Source organism: Meles meles, chromosome 4, assembly GCF_922984935.1.
Source record: "Meles meles chromosome 4, mMelMel3.1 paternal haplotype, whole genome shotgun sequence".
NCBI lineage: Eukaryota > Metazoa > Chordata > Mammalia > Carnivora > Mustelidae > Meles > Meles meles.
The window spans coordinates 40,037,877-40,052,828 of record NC_060069.1 but is presented as its reverse complement, the minus strand read 5'-3'; the positions used below and the strand labels follow the sequence as shown (position 1 = coordinate 40,052,828).

The following is a 14,952-nucleotide window of genomic DNA, read 5'->3' as shown; positions in this document are numbered from 1 at the left end:
AGTAAAATTGACAAGTCTTAGTGATAAAGAGAAAATCCTGAAAGCAGCCCGAGAAAAGAAGTCTGTAACATACAATGGTAAAAATATTAGATTGGCAGCAGACTTATCCACAGAGACCTGGCAGGCCAGGAAGAGCTGGCATGATATATTCAGAGCACTAAACGAGAAAAACATGCAGCCAAGAATACTCTATCCAGCTAGGCTATCATTGAAAATAGAAGGAGAGATCAAAAGCTTCCAGGACAAACAAAAACTGAAAGAATTTGCAAACACCAAACCAGGTCTCCAGGAAATATTGAAAGGGGTCCTCTAAGCAAAGAGAGAGCCTAAAAGTAGTAGATCAGAAAGGTACAGAGACAATATACAGTAACAGTCACCTTACAGACTAATAATGGCACTAAATTCATATCTCTCAATAGGTACCCTGAATGTTAATGGGTTAAATGCCCCAATCAAAAGACACAGGGTATCAGAATGGATAAAAAAACAAAACCCATCAGTATGCTGCCTACAAGAAACTCATTTTAGACGCGAAGACACCTCCAGATTTAAAGTGAGGGGGTGGAAAACAATTTACCATGCTAATGGGCATCAGAAGAAAGCTGGGGTGGCAATCCTTATATCAGATCAATTAGATTTTAAGCCAAAGACTATAATAAGAGATGAGGAAGGACACTATATCCTACTCAAAGGGTCTGTCCAACAAGAAGATCTAACAATTTTAAATATCTATGCCCCTAACGTGGGAGCAGCCAACTATATCAACCAATTAATAACAAAATCAAAGAAACACATCAATAATAATACAATAATAGTAGGGGACTTGAACACTCCCCTCACTGGAATGGACAGATCATCCAAGCAAAAGATCAACAAGGAAATAAAGGCCTTAAATGATACACTGGACCAGATGGACATCACAGATATATTCAGAACATTTCATCCCAAAGCAACAGAATACACATTCTTCTCTAGTGCACATGGAACCTTCTCCAGAATAGAACACATCCTGGGTCACAAATCAGGTCTCAACCGGTATCAAAAGATTAGGATCATTCCCTGCATATTTTCAGACCACAATGCTCTGAAGCTAGAACTCAATCACAAGAGGAAAGCTGGAAAGAACCCAAATACATGGAGACTAAACAGCATCCTTCTAAAGAATGAATGGGTCAACCAGGAAATTAAAGAAGAATTGAAAAAATTCATGGAAACAAATGATAATGAAAACACAACAGTTCAAAATCTGTGGGACACAGCAAAGGCAGTCCTGAGAGGAAATATCTAGCGGTACAAGCCTTTCTCAAGAAACAAGAAAGGTCTCAAGTACACAACCTAACCCTACACCTAAAGGAGCTGGAGAAAGAACAAGAAAGAAACCCTAAAGCCAGCAGGAGAAGAGAAATCATAAAGATCAGAGCAGAAATCAATGAAATAGAAACCAAAAAAAAAAACAATAGAAAAAATCAATGAAACTAGGAGCTGGTTCTTTGAAAGAATCAATAAGATTGATAAACCCCTGGCCAGACTCATCAAAAAGAAAAGAGAAAGGACCCAAGTAAATAAAATCATGAATGAAAGAGGAGAGATCACAACTAACACCAAAGAAATACAGACAATTATAAGAACATACTATGAGCAACTCTACGCCAACAAATTGGACAATCTGGAAGAAATGGATGCATTCCTAGAGACATATAAACTACCACAACTGAACCAGGAAGAAATAGAAAACATGAACAGGCCCATAACCAGTAAGGAGATTGAAACAGTCATCAAACATCTCCAAACAAACAAAAGCCCAGGGCCAGACGGCTTCCCAGGGGAATTCTACCAAACATTTAAAGAAGAACTAATTCCTATTCTCCTGAAACTGTTCCAAAAAATAGAAATGGAAGGAAAACTTCCAAACTCATTTTATGAGGCCAGCATCACCTTGATCCCAAAACCAGACAAGGATCCCACCAAAAAAGAGAACTACAGACCAATATCCTTGATGAACACAGACGCAAAAATTCTCGCCAAAATACTAGCCAACAGGATTCAACAGTACATTAAAAGGATTATTCACCACGATCAAGTGGGATTTATTCCAGGGTTACAGGGTTGGTTCAACATCCGCAAATCAATCAATGTGATACAACACATTAATAAAAGAAAGAACAAGAACCATATGATACTCTCCATAGATGCTGAAAAAGCATTTGACAAAGTACAGCATCCCTTCCTGATCAAAACTCTTCAAAGTGTAGGGACAGAGGGCACATACCTCAATATTATCAAAGCCATCTATGAAAAACCCACCGCAAATATCATTCTCAATGGAGAAAAACTGAAAGCTTTTCTGCTAAGGTCAGGAACACGGCAGGGATGTCCATTATCACCACTGCTATTCAACATAGTACTAGAAGTCCTAGCCTCAGCAATCAGACAACAAAAAGAAATTAAAGGCATCCAAATTGGTAAAGAAGAAGTCAAACTATCACTCTTCGCAGATGATATGATACTATATGTGGAAAACCCAAAAGACTCCACTCCAAAACTGCTAGAACTTGTCCAGGAATTCAGTAAAGTGTCAGGATATAAAATCAATGCACAGAAATCAGTTGCATTTCTGTACACCAACAACAAGACTGAAGAAAGAGAAATTAAGGAGTCAATCCCATTTACAATTGTACCCAAAACTATAAGATACCCAGGAATAAACCTAACCAAAGAGGCTAAGAATCTATACACAGAAAATTATAAAGTACTCATGAAAGAAATTGAGGAAGACACAAAGAAATGGAAAAATGTTCCATGCTCCTGGATTGGAAGAATAAATATTGTGAAAATGTCCATGCTACCTAAAGCAATCTACACATTTAATGCAATTCCCATCACAATACCATCCATTTTTTTCAAAGAAATGGAACAAATAATCCTCAAATTTATATGGAACCAGAAAAGACCTCGAATAGCCAAAGGAATATTGAAAAAGAAAGCCAAAGTTGGTGGCATCACAATTCCGGACTTCAAGCTCTATTACAAAGCTGTCATCATCAAGACAGCATGGTACTGGCACAAAAACAGACACATAGATCAGTGGAACAGAATAGAGAGCCCAGAAATCGACCCTCAACTCTACGGTCAACTAATCTTGGACAAAGCAGGAAAGAATGTCCAATGGAAAAAAGACAGCCTCTTCAATAAATGGTGCTGGGAAAATTGGACAGCCACATGCAGAAAAATGAAATTGGACCACTTCCTTACACCACACACGAAAATAGACTCCAAATGGATGAAGGACCTCAATGTGAGAAAGGAATCCATCCAAATCCTTGAGGAGAATGCAGGCAGCAACCTCTTCGACCTCAGCCATAGCAACATCTTCCTAGGAACAACGGCAAAGGCAAGGGAAGCACGGGCAAAAATGAACTATTGGGATTTCATCAAGATCAAAAGCTTTTGCACAGCAAAGGAAACAGTTAACAAAACCAAAAGACAACTGACAGAATGGGAGAAGATATTTGCAAACGACATATCAGATAAAGGGCTAGTATCCAAAATCTATAAGGAACTCAGCAAACTCAACACCCAAAGAACAAACAATCCAATCAAGAAATAGGCAGAGGACATGAACAGACATTTCTGCAAAGAAGACATCCAGATGGCCAACAGACACATGAAAAAGTGCTCCACGTCACTCGGCATTAGGGAAATACAAATCAAAACCACAATGAGATACCACCTCACACCAGTCAGAATGGCTAAAATTAACAAGTCAGGAAATGACAGATGCTGGCGAGGATGCGGAGAAAGGGGAACCCTCCTCCACTGTTGGTGGGAATGCAAGCTGGTGTAACCACTCTGGAAAACAGCATGGAGGTTCCTCAAAATGTTGAAAATAGAACTACCCTATGACCCAGCAATTGCACTACTGGGTATTTACCCTAAAGATACAAACATAGTGATCCGAAGGGGCACGTGTACCCGAATGTTTATAGCAGCAATGTCTACAATAGCCAAACTATGGAAAGAACCTAGATGTCCATCAACAGATGAATGGATAAAGAAGATGTGGTATATATACACAATGGAATACTACGCAGCCATCAAAAGAAATGAAATCTTGCCATTTGCGACGACGTGGATGGAACTAGAGCGTATCATGCTTAGTGAAATAAGTCAATCGGAGAAAGACAACTATCATATGATCTCCCTGATATGAGGACATGGAGAAGCAACATGGGGGGTTAGGGGGATAGGAGAAGAATAAATGAAACAAGATGGCATTGGGAGGGAGACAAACCATAAATGACTCTTAATCTCACAAAACAAACTGGGGGTTGCTGGGGGGAGGTGGGATTGGGAGAGGGGGAGGGGGCTATGGACATTGGGGAGGGTATGTGCTATCGTGAGTGCTGTGAAGTGTGTAAACCTGGTGATTCACAGACCTGTACCCCTGGGGATAAAAATACATTATATGTTTATTAAAAAAAAAAATTTGGAAGGGGAGGCGAACCATAAGAGACTATGGACTCTGAAAAACAACCTGAGGGTTTTGAAGGGTCAGGGGTGGGAGGTTGGGGGAACAGGTGGTGGGTAATAGAGAGGGCACGTTTTGCATGGAGCACTGGGTGTTGTGCAAAAACAATGAATACTGTTACGCTGAAAAAATAAATAAAGTGGAAAAAAAAAAAAAAAAGAAATGAGGCCAGAAAAGTTGGCTTCATCCAGGATGTGGTGTGGGCTTTATCTGGTAGTCAGTAGTAAAGGTGAATTGTGGAAGGTTTCTATGATAAGAAGGACAGGATATTTAGCAGTAGAAAAAGGGCCAGTCAGATTTAAGGAGAAGGACATCAGATACAGAGAGACCAAGCAGGGTGCTCCTGCCATGTTGGATTTGTGAGATAATAATGGCAGCCTGGCATGAGGGAGGGACAGATGATGAAAACCTTAAAAAAAAAAAAAAAAAGATTAAGTCTCTGTGACTAACAGATGTGAAGGCTAAAAGAAGAGAGATGACCGAAGTTTCCAGTAGGTGATGGGCAGACTGGTTGTATACTTCAAGAGAAATAAGGAAGCCAGAAAGGGTACTGGTTTGAGGAAGTTGATGATACAGGTGGCTTTGACATGGTGGCTCTAACATAATTTCCAACAGTAAGGTCAGACACAATGTCTGGAATTTAGAAGAGTCCAGGCTGGAAATGTAGAGTTGAAAAAGCCAGCATTTGCTGACCACAAGTGACCAGTATCTCCCTGCTCTTGCATGTCTCTCTTCAATGGGTTCTTCCAATTGTTGGTTTCCACCTTGCAGACCCAGGCGAACTCAGCTTAGCCTGGAACAGGACATTAGCTCAGTGCTCACATCCTCTGGTGTTGGTGTGTGGCTTGACTGACCTGTCCTTCCTCTGACTACTGCTTGCCCATCTTCAATTTTACACTCAGGGTTTCAGGCATGCCTGGTGCACTCAGTGTGCTGTATTCTCTATTCTCCTCACCCCTGAAATGTGGGACCTATTAGGAAAACACCCTCTACCCTGATTTTGCTTGGTTGTGAAAACTGTCTACACCATTCCAATTAACTTCAAGAGTCCTAGTCTTAGGGTCATAGTCAGGATTCAGTGTGGAGCAATCAAGTGACAAGGGACCTCCTCTTACATCTCTGAAAGGGTCCAATGACATACTTTGTTAAAGACTGCCCACCTTCCTGGCTGCGTACTATCATTGGAGTCTGAGTCATGTAAAAACAGGGCAGCAAATGAGTCTGAAATCTCAGGACAATGAAAAGTCCATTGGGGGGTTGGGGCTGGATGGCTCTTCCTGAGAATATCCTTGGTGTTGTAAGCATATCTGAAACAGTGCTGACAAATCAGTTAAGACAGAGTTCGGGTATAATCTATGAAAGCATAAGAAACACAGACTTGATTAAAGTCTAGACCCAGGAAATGGTACGGATATAAATGTACCAATATAAAACCATGTTGGTCTAAAATTGAGCTTGAGGGTACAGCACATAAGGCATTTTCCAAGAATAGATAAGGATTTAGGGAAACAGAGCAAGATGGCAGAGGAGTAGCAGTCTGAAATGACATCAGATCCCAGGAGTTCAGCTAAATAGTTATCAAACCATTCTAAACACATACAAACTATCAACAGAAGATAGAAGAGAAGAAGAGCAGCAATTCTAGGAACAGAAAATCGACCACTTTCTGAAAGGTAGGACCGGTGGAGAAGTGAATCCGAAGCAACAGGAAGATAGACCGTGGTGGGGAGGGGCCGGCTCCTGGCAAGCAGTGAAGCAGTGGAGCACAAAATCAGAACTTGAAGAAGTCTGCTCCACTGAGGGACGTCGGTCCAGAGGCTAAGCAGGGGTGGAGCCCTCACGGGGATAGTGTGGTCTCAGGTCCTGCAGGGTCATAGAAAGATCGGGGGTGTCCGTGTGTGGCAGAACTGCCAGGTACCAGAGCGGGGAAGCCAGCTACCAAGACAGAGCTGAAGAGTGAGCTTTCAGATTGGGGTAACCTTAAATCGTGATCCAAAGCACAGTCAGACCACTGCTCTTCAAGCAGGAACCACACAAGTGGTAGATCCAGGGAGGCTCACCTTCCTGCTCTGGGAGAAGCAGCGTGGCAGGAATCAGGTGGGTATGGAGACTCCAAACAGGGCTGTGCACCAGAGATAGAAATGCCCGGTCACAGGCTGGATGAGCATGGAGCATGGCCAGAGACCAGGAAGACAGAGGGGATTGACTGCTTTTCTCTGAGGGCGCACTGAGGAGTGGGGCCCTGAGCGCTTGACTCCTCTGGGCTGTCATTGGGAGGCTGCCATTGTCATTCCCGTCCTCCAAAGCTCTATGGAAAGAACTCAGGGAGCAAAAGCTCCAAGAGTGAACCTGAGCAGATTACTTAGCCTGGCCCCTGGCAAGGGTGGTGCAATTTGCCTCGGGCAAAGACATTTGAGAATCATTACAACAGGCCCATCTTGAAGAACAGCAAGAACATCCAGCCAAGACCAAGTTTACAGATCAAGTAGAACAGTGGAACTCCAGAGCTAGGGGAAAGTAACACATAGCATTCATGGCTTTTTTCCCATGATGCATTAGTCTTGCAAAGTTAAATTTATTTTATTTTATTCTATTTTTTTAAAGATTTTATTTATTTATTTGACAGAGAGATCACAAGCAGACAGAGAGGCAGGCAGAGAGAGAGAGAGAGGGAAGCAGGCTCGCTGCCGAGCAGAGAGCCCAATGCGGGACTCGATCCCAGGACCCCGAGATCACGACCTGAGCCAAAGGCAGCAGCCCAACCCACTGAGCCACCCAGGCGCTTTTCCCTCTTTCTTCTTTTAATGTTTTTTAACTAGTTTATCTTAACAATACCTTTCTAAAAAAATTTTTTTCTAAACCTTCATTTTTATGGTCATATTTTATCCCTTCATTGTATTTAACCTTATTTTTTGTATACATATAGGGTTTTTTTTTTCTTAAAAAGTTTTGGGATATAATTTCTTCTAATAGCTCAAAATATACCCTAATCTAGCACATGGCTTTAGTCCCCAGCCTGAGCACATTCCCTCCTTCTTCTTTCTTTTTCCAACCAATTTATCAATTCCTTTTTAGAATTTTTAAAAAATTTTTAACCTTTATAGTCATATTTCATCACTTAATTGTGTTTACCCTTATTTTGTATATATTTAAGTTTTTCTTTCTTTAACATTTTGGGAGGTAGTTTCTTCTAAGAGACCAAATACACCCAAAATCAAGTGGGTGGCTCTGTTCTGTTCTATTCAGATGAATAGATGTTCTATTCATCTATAATAATAAAATTATATATATATGTGTATATGCATATATACACATATATATATAATTTATTTTTATTTTTATTTCTTTTTTTCCCCTATTCTTCTCCCTCTGGTTTTGGACCTCTTCTGATTTGGTTAGCGTACTTTTTTCTGAGGTTTTTGCCACCCTTTTAGTACTTTATTCTCTCGTTCATATATTCTTATCTGGATAAAATGACAAGGCCAAAAAATTCACCACAAAAAAAAGAACAAGAGGAAGTACCAACGGCTAGGGACCTAATCAATACAGACATTGGTAATATGTCAGAACTAGAGTTCAGAATGACAATTCTCAAGGTGCTAGCTGGGCTCAAAAAAGGCATGGAAGATATTAGAGAAACACTTTCTGGAGAAATAAAATCCCTTTCTGGAGAAATAAAAGGACTAAAATCTAACCAAGTTGAAATTTATTTAACAAGCTATTAATGAGGCACAATCAAAAAAGGAGACTTTTTCTGCTAGGATAAATGAGGCAGAAGAGAGAATTAATGATATAGAAGACCAAATGACAGAGAATAAAGAAGCTGAGCAAAAGAGAGACAAACAACTACTGGACCATAACGGGAGAATTCGAGAGATAAGTGATACCATAAAACAAAACAATAGTAGAATAATTGGGATTCCAGAAGAAGAAGAAAGAGAGAGGGGGACAGAAGGTATATTGGAGCAAATTATAGTAGAGAATTTCCGTAAAGGGAACACGCATCAAAATCGAGGAGGCACAGAGAAACCCCCCCCTTAAAATCAATAAAAATAGGTCCACACCCTGTCATCTAATAATAAAACTTACAAGTCTTAGTGACAAAGACAAAATCCTGAAAGCAGCTTGGGACAAGAAGTCTGTAACATACAGTGGTAGAAATATTAGATTGGCAGACGACTTATCCACAGAGACCTGGCAGGCCAGAAAGAACTGGCATGATATATTTAGACTACTAAACGAGAAAAATATGCAGCCAAGAATACTATATCCAGCTAGGCTATCACTGAAAATAGAAGGGAGATAAAAAGCTTCCAGGACAACAAAAATTAAAATAATTTGCAAACATCAAACCAGCCCTACAGGAAATATTGAAAGGGGTCCTCTAAGCAAAGAGAGAGCCTAAAAGTAGTAGACCGGAAAGGAGCAGAGACAATATACAGTAACAGTCACATTACAGGCAATACAATGGCACTAAATTCATATCTTTCAATAGTTCCTCTGAATGTAAATGGATAAATATCCCAATCAAAAGACACAGTATATCAGAATGGATTAAAAAAACAAAACCCGGGGCGCCTGGGTGGCTCAGTAGGTTAAAGCCTCTGCCTTCGGCTCAGGTCATGATCCCAGCCCCGCATCAGGCTCTCTGCTCAGCAGGGAGCCTTCTTCCCTTCCTCTCTCTGCCTGCCTCTCTGCCTACTTGTGATCTCTGTCTGTCAAATAAATAAATAAATAATATTTCAAAAAAATCCCAACAAAACAAAACCCATCAATATGCTGTCTACAAGAAACTCATTTTAGACCCAAAGACACCTCCAGATTTAAAATGAGGGGGTGGAAAGCAATTTACCATGCTAAGGGACGTCAAAAGAAAGCTGCAGTGGCAATTCTCATATCAGATAAATTAGACTTTAAGCCAAAGACTCTAATAAGAGATGAGGAAGGACACTATATCACACTTAAAGGGTCTATCCAACAAGAAGATATAAAAATTTTAAATATCTATGCCCCAACATAGGAGCAGCCAACTATATAAACCAATTAATAACAAAATCAAAACACATCAACAATAATACAATAACAGTAGGGGACTTTAACACCCCCCCTTCACTGAAATGGACAGATCATCCAAGCAAAAGATCAACAAGGAAATAAAGGCCTTAAATGACACACTGGACCAGATGGACATCACAGATATATTCAGAACATTCCATCCCCAAAAAACAGAATACAAATTCTTCTCTAGTGCACATGGAACATTCTCCAGAATAGATCACATCCTGGGTCACAAATCAGGTTGTAGCCAGTACCAAAAGACTGGGATCATTCCCTGCATATTTTCAGACCACAATGCTCTGTAGAACTCAATCACAAGAGGAAAGCTGGAAAGAACTCAAATACATGTAGGCTAAAAAAATCCTACTAAAGAATGAATGGGTCAACCAGGAAATTAAAGAAGAATTGAAAAAATTCATGGAAACAAATGAAAATGAAAACACAACTGTTCAAAATCTGTGGGACACAGCAAAGGAGGTCCTGAGAGGAAAGTATATAGTGATACAAGCCTTTCTCAAGAAACAAAGAAAGGTCTCAAATACACAATCTAACCCTACACTTAAAGGAGCTGGAGAAAGAAAAACACAGAAAGCCCTCAAATACACAATCTAACCCTACACTTAAAGGAGCTGGAGAAAGAACAACACAGAAAGCCTAACCCCAGCAGGAGAAGAGAAATAATAAAGATCAGAGCAGAAATCAACGAAATTGAAACCAAAAGAACAGTAGAACAAATCAATGAAACTAGGAGCTGGTTCTTTGAAAGAATTAATAAGATTGATAAACCCCTGGCCAGACTTATCAAAAAGAAAAGAGAAAGGACCCAAATACATAAAATCATGAATGAAAGAGGAGAGATCACAAACAACACCAGGAAATACAAATAATCATAAGAACACATTATGAGCAATTATATGCCAGCAAATTTGACAATCTGGAAGAAATGGATGCATTCCTAGAGATGTATAAACTACCAAAACCGAACCAGGAAGACATAAAAAAAACCTGAACAGGACCATAACCAGTAAGAAGATTGAAGCAGTCATCAAATATCTCCCAACAAACAAGAGCCCAGGGCCAGACGGCGTCCCAGGGGAATTCTACCAAACATTTAAAGAAGAATTAATTCCTATTCTCTTGAAACTGTTCCAAAAAATAGAAATGGAAGGAAAACTTCCAAACTCATTTTATGAGGCCAGCATTACCTTGATCCCAAAACCAGACAAAGAACCCACCAAAAAGAATTATAGAACAATATCCTTGATGAACACAGAGGTGAAAATTCTCACCAAAATACTAGCCAATAGGAATCAACAGTACATTAAAAGGATCATTCACCACAGCCAAGCGGGATTTATTCCTGGGCTACAAGCCTGGTTAAACATCCGCAAATCAGTCAATGTGATACAATACATTAATAAAAGAAAGAGCAAGAACCATAATATACTCTCAACAGATGCTGAAAAAGCATTTGATGAAGTACAGCATCCATTATTCATCAAAACTTTTCATAGTGTAGGGACAGAGGGTACATACCTCAATATCATCAAAGCCATCTATGACAAACCCACAGCAATTATCATTCTCAATGGGGGAAACTGAGAGCTTCTTCCCTAAGATCAGGAACATGGCAGGGATGTCTACTATCACCACTGCTATTCAACATACTTCTAGAAGTCCTAGCCTCAGCAATCAGACAACAAAAAGAAATAAAATTGGCAAAGAAGTAGTCAAACTCTCACTCTTTGCCGATGATATACTTTATGTGGAAAACCCAAAAGACTCCACTCCAAAACTGGTAGAACTCATACAGGAATTCAGTAAATTGTCAGGACATAAAATCAATGCACAGAAATCAGTTGCATTTTTATATACCAACAGCAAGACAGAAGAAAGAGAAATTAAGAAGTCAATCCCATTTACAACTGCACCCAAAACGATAAGATACCTAGGAATAAACCTAATCAAAAAGGCAAAGAATCTGTACTCAGAAAACTATAAAGTACTCATGGAAGAAACTGAGGAAGACATGAAGAAATGTAAAAACGTTCCAAGCTCATGGATTGGAAGAACAAATATTGTGAAAATGTCTATGCTACCTAGAGCAATCTACACATTTAATGCAATCCCTATCAAAATATCATCAATTTTTTTTCAAAGAAATGGAACAAATAATCCTAAATTTATATGGAACCAGAAAAGACACCAAATTAGCCAGAGGAATGTTGAAAAAGAAAGCGAAAGTTGGTGGCATCACAATTCCAGACTTCAAGCTCTATTACAAAGCTGTAATCATCAAGAGTGTATGGTACAGGCACAAAAACAGACACATAAATCAATGGAACAGAATAGAGAGCCCAGAAATAGACCCTCAACTCTATGGTCAACTAATCTTGGACAAAGCAGGAAAGAATGTCCAATGGAAAAAAGACAGTCTCTTCAACAAATGGTGTTGGGAAAACTAGACAGCCACATACAGAAGAATGAAACTGGACCATTTCCTTACACCACACACAAAAACGGACTCAAAATGGATGAAAGACCTCAATGTGAGACATGAATCCATGAAAATCCTTGAGTATACAGGCATCAACCTCTTCGACCTCAGCCACAGCAACTTCTTCCTAGAAACATCGCCAAAGGCAACAGAAGCGAGGGCAAAAATGTGAACTATTGGGACTTCATCAAGATCAAAGCTTTTGCACAGCAAAGGAAACAGTCAACAAAACCAAAAGACAACTGACAGAATGGGAGAAGATATTTGCAAATGGCATACCAGATAAAAGGGTAGTATCCAAAATCTATAAAGAACTTATCAAACTCAACACCCAAAGAACAAATAACCCAATAAAGAAATGGGCAGAGAACATGGACATTAAGACATTTCTGCAGACATTTCTGCAAAGAAGACATCCAGATGGCCAATAGACACATGAAAAAGTGCTCCACATCACTCGGCATCAGGGAAATACAAATCAAAACCACAATGAGATATCACCTCACACCAGTCAGAATGGCTAAAATTAACAAGTCAGGAAATGACAGATGCTGGCGAGGATGCAGAGAAAGGGCAACCCTCTTACACTGTTGGTGGGAATGCAAGCTGGTGCAGCCCCTCTGGAAAACAGCATGGAGGTTCCTCAAAAAGTTGAAAATAGAGCTACCCTAAGACCGAGCAATTGCATTACTGGGTATTTATCCTAAAGATACAAATGTAGTGATCTGAAGGGGCACGTGCATCCCAATGTTTATAGCAGCAATGTCCACAATAGCCAAACTATGGAAAGAACCTAGATGTCCATCAACAGATGAATGGATAAAGAAGAGGTAGTATATATAATATATATATATAATGGAAAACTATTTAATATATAAATATATATATAAATATATATAATATATATATAATATATATATATATATATAATGGAAAACTATGCAGCCATCAAAAGAAATGAAATCTTGCCATTTGCAACAATGTGAATGGAACTAGAGGTATTAGGCTGAGCAAAATAAGTCAATAAGAGAAAGACAATTATCATATGATCTCCCTGATATGAGGAAGTTGAGAGGGCAGAGTTGGGGGGCGTTTGGGGGATAGGGAAGAAAAAAATGAAACAAGATGGGATTGGGAGGGAGACAAACCATAACAGACTCTTAATCTCACAAAACAAACTGAAGGTTGTTGGGGGGAGGGGGACTGTGGAGAGGGTGGTTGGGTTATGGACATTGGGGAGGGTATGTGATATGGTGAGTGCTGTGAAGTGTGTAAGCTTGACAAGTCACAAACCTGTGCTCCTGGGGCAACTAATACATTATATGTTAATAAAAATAATTAAAAAAAAAAGAATAGATAAGGATTCAGGGGTCCCCATGAACACTGGGAGTTACGTGAGCCTGTTCCATATCTGAAGAACAGAAAGCAGGAATTATTCCAAACAGACAAAAAGTTCTTATAACAATCATAAGCTTTTTTTTTTCTTCTAGATTTATTTATTTGTCATAGAGGGAGAGAGAGAAAACAAGCAGGGGAGCAGCAGGCAGAGGGAGAAGCAGGCTCCTCACCAAGCAGGGAGCCTGATGCGGGATTCAATCCCACGACCCTGGGATCATGGCCTAAGCCAAAGGCAGACACTTAACTCACTGAGCCACCCAGGTTTCCTGAATCATGGAATCACGAGCTTAAGAAAACCACACATCCTAGATTTACAGCTGAATAGTGCTTCCATGTTAGGTAAAAACATTCCATGCATCCCTGTCCAGTCGGTTTGTCAAGTAAAGGCAGCTCTCAACCAACTGCCATTTTGAAAAGAGAAAGCTGCAAAAATTGAAACATGTTCTCAAGACCGTGTCAATTTTAGAAGATAATAATTTATACATTTTTTTGAAATTCCTTTTCCCTAAGATTTGGATATACATAATCACTTCATCTCTGTTGCCCAGCCATTCAGCCCAGGTTACCATCTCCCCCAACTCCCTTACAAGAGGATGCTTAGCCAGGAAAACGAGCTGCTTCTTCGGGAAGTGACAGCTGGTACTACAGGCCAACACCCAGACACTAGGGAAGCAGCAGAGGCCACAAGAGTTGTGAGGTGGCAGGCTGTTTCCTACAGCAGATGGGATGAGAGGAGCTGCTGCACCCACATCCTGCACCCAGCACTTAGAAGCTTTTGCCCACCCTCCTGTTGTGGTCCCAGAGGACGGCACCCTCCAGACCCAGTGCTCAGAAACTGACTGGGCCACACAGGACACACACTGACGCAGTACATCCTTGCTTTTCGATGGCAGGCTGGCACAGGTGGGCAATACGAGTCAATTTATCCCCGTTTCCCAGGCACCTCTTTGCCTCTCTTCAATTGCAAGGTGTTCCCAGTCCCCACAGAGAGAGCTGTTCCCATCCTTCGGACCTGAGCCTGAAGATCTCAGGGGGCTCCCCCGTGCTCACCCTCAGCACAGCTGGCTTCGAGGATGCAGATGGCATCTCTAGGCTGAGCACACGCTGCTTTGTGAAGTCAAGAACAGAACTATGAGCCCTGCAAGTGCCATCTTTGATGAAAGCAAAACCGCTGGCAAAGAAACAGCCCTTACCTGGTTTTTGGACATGTGCTTTGGTCTCCGATTCCTGAAATCCAATAAACAATAGAGTAGCATCAAGAAATGACTGATCATTTCTTTACATTGAGAAGCTGTCCCTGGGATGGGCCTGGAGACATCGCGTCCACAGAAACAATCAAGAGCTCTGGCACTTATGCGATGGAACGCACCTCACGCGGAGTTGCATCTACTTTGCCCAAGAATCATGGGTAAAAACAAGTCACAAAAAACTGAAACCCCAATTAATACCAAGTGCCTGGGGGATGGGATAA

The 14,952-nt window shown here is 40.5% G+C and overlaps 1 protein-coding gene across 1 annotated transcript in view; it reads right to left on the bottom strand.

Annotated features, from left to right (window-relative positions):
- Window positions 1-14,952, bottom strand: part of PARP14 (poly(ADP-ribose) polymerase family member 14) — a 56,437-nt gene that overhangs the window by 35,753 nt on the left and 5,732 nt on the right. The window contains exon 3 of the mRNA XM_046002318.1: window positions 14,675-14,708. Coding sequence (XP_045858274.1) covers window positions 14,675-14,708 — 34 coding nt within the window. The remainder of the gene's footprint in view (window positions 1-14,674; window positions 14,709-14,952) is intronic.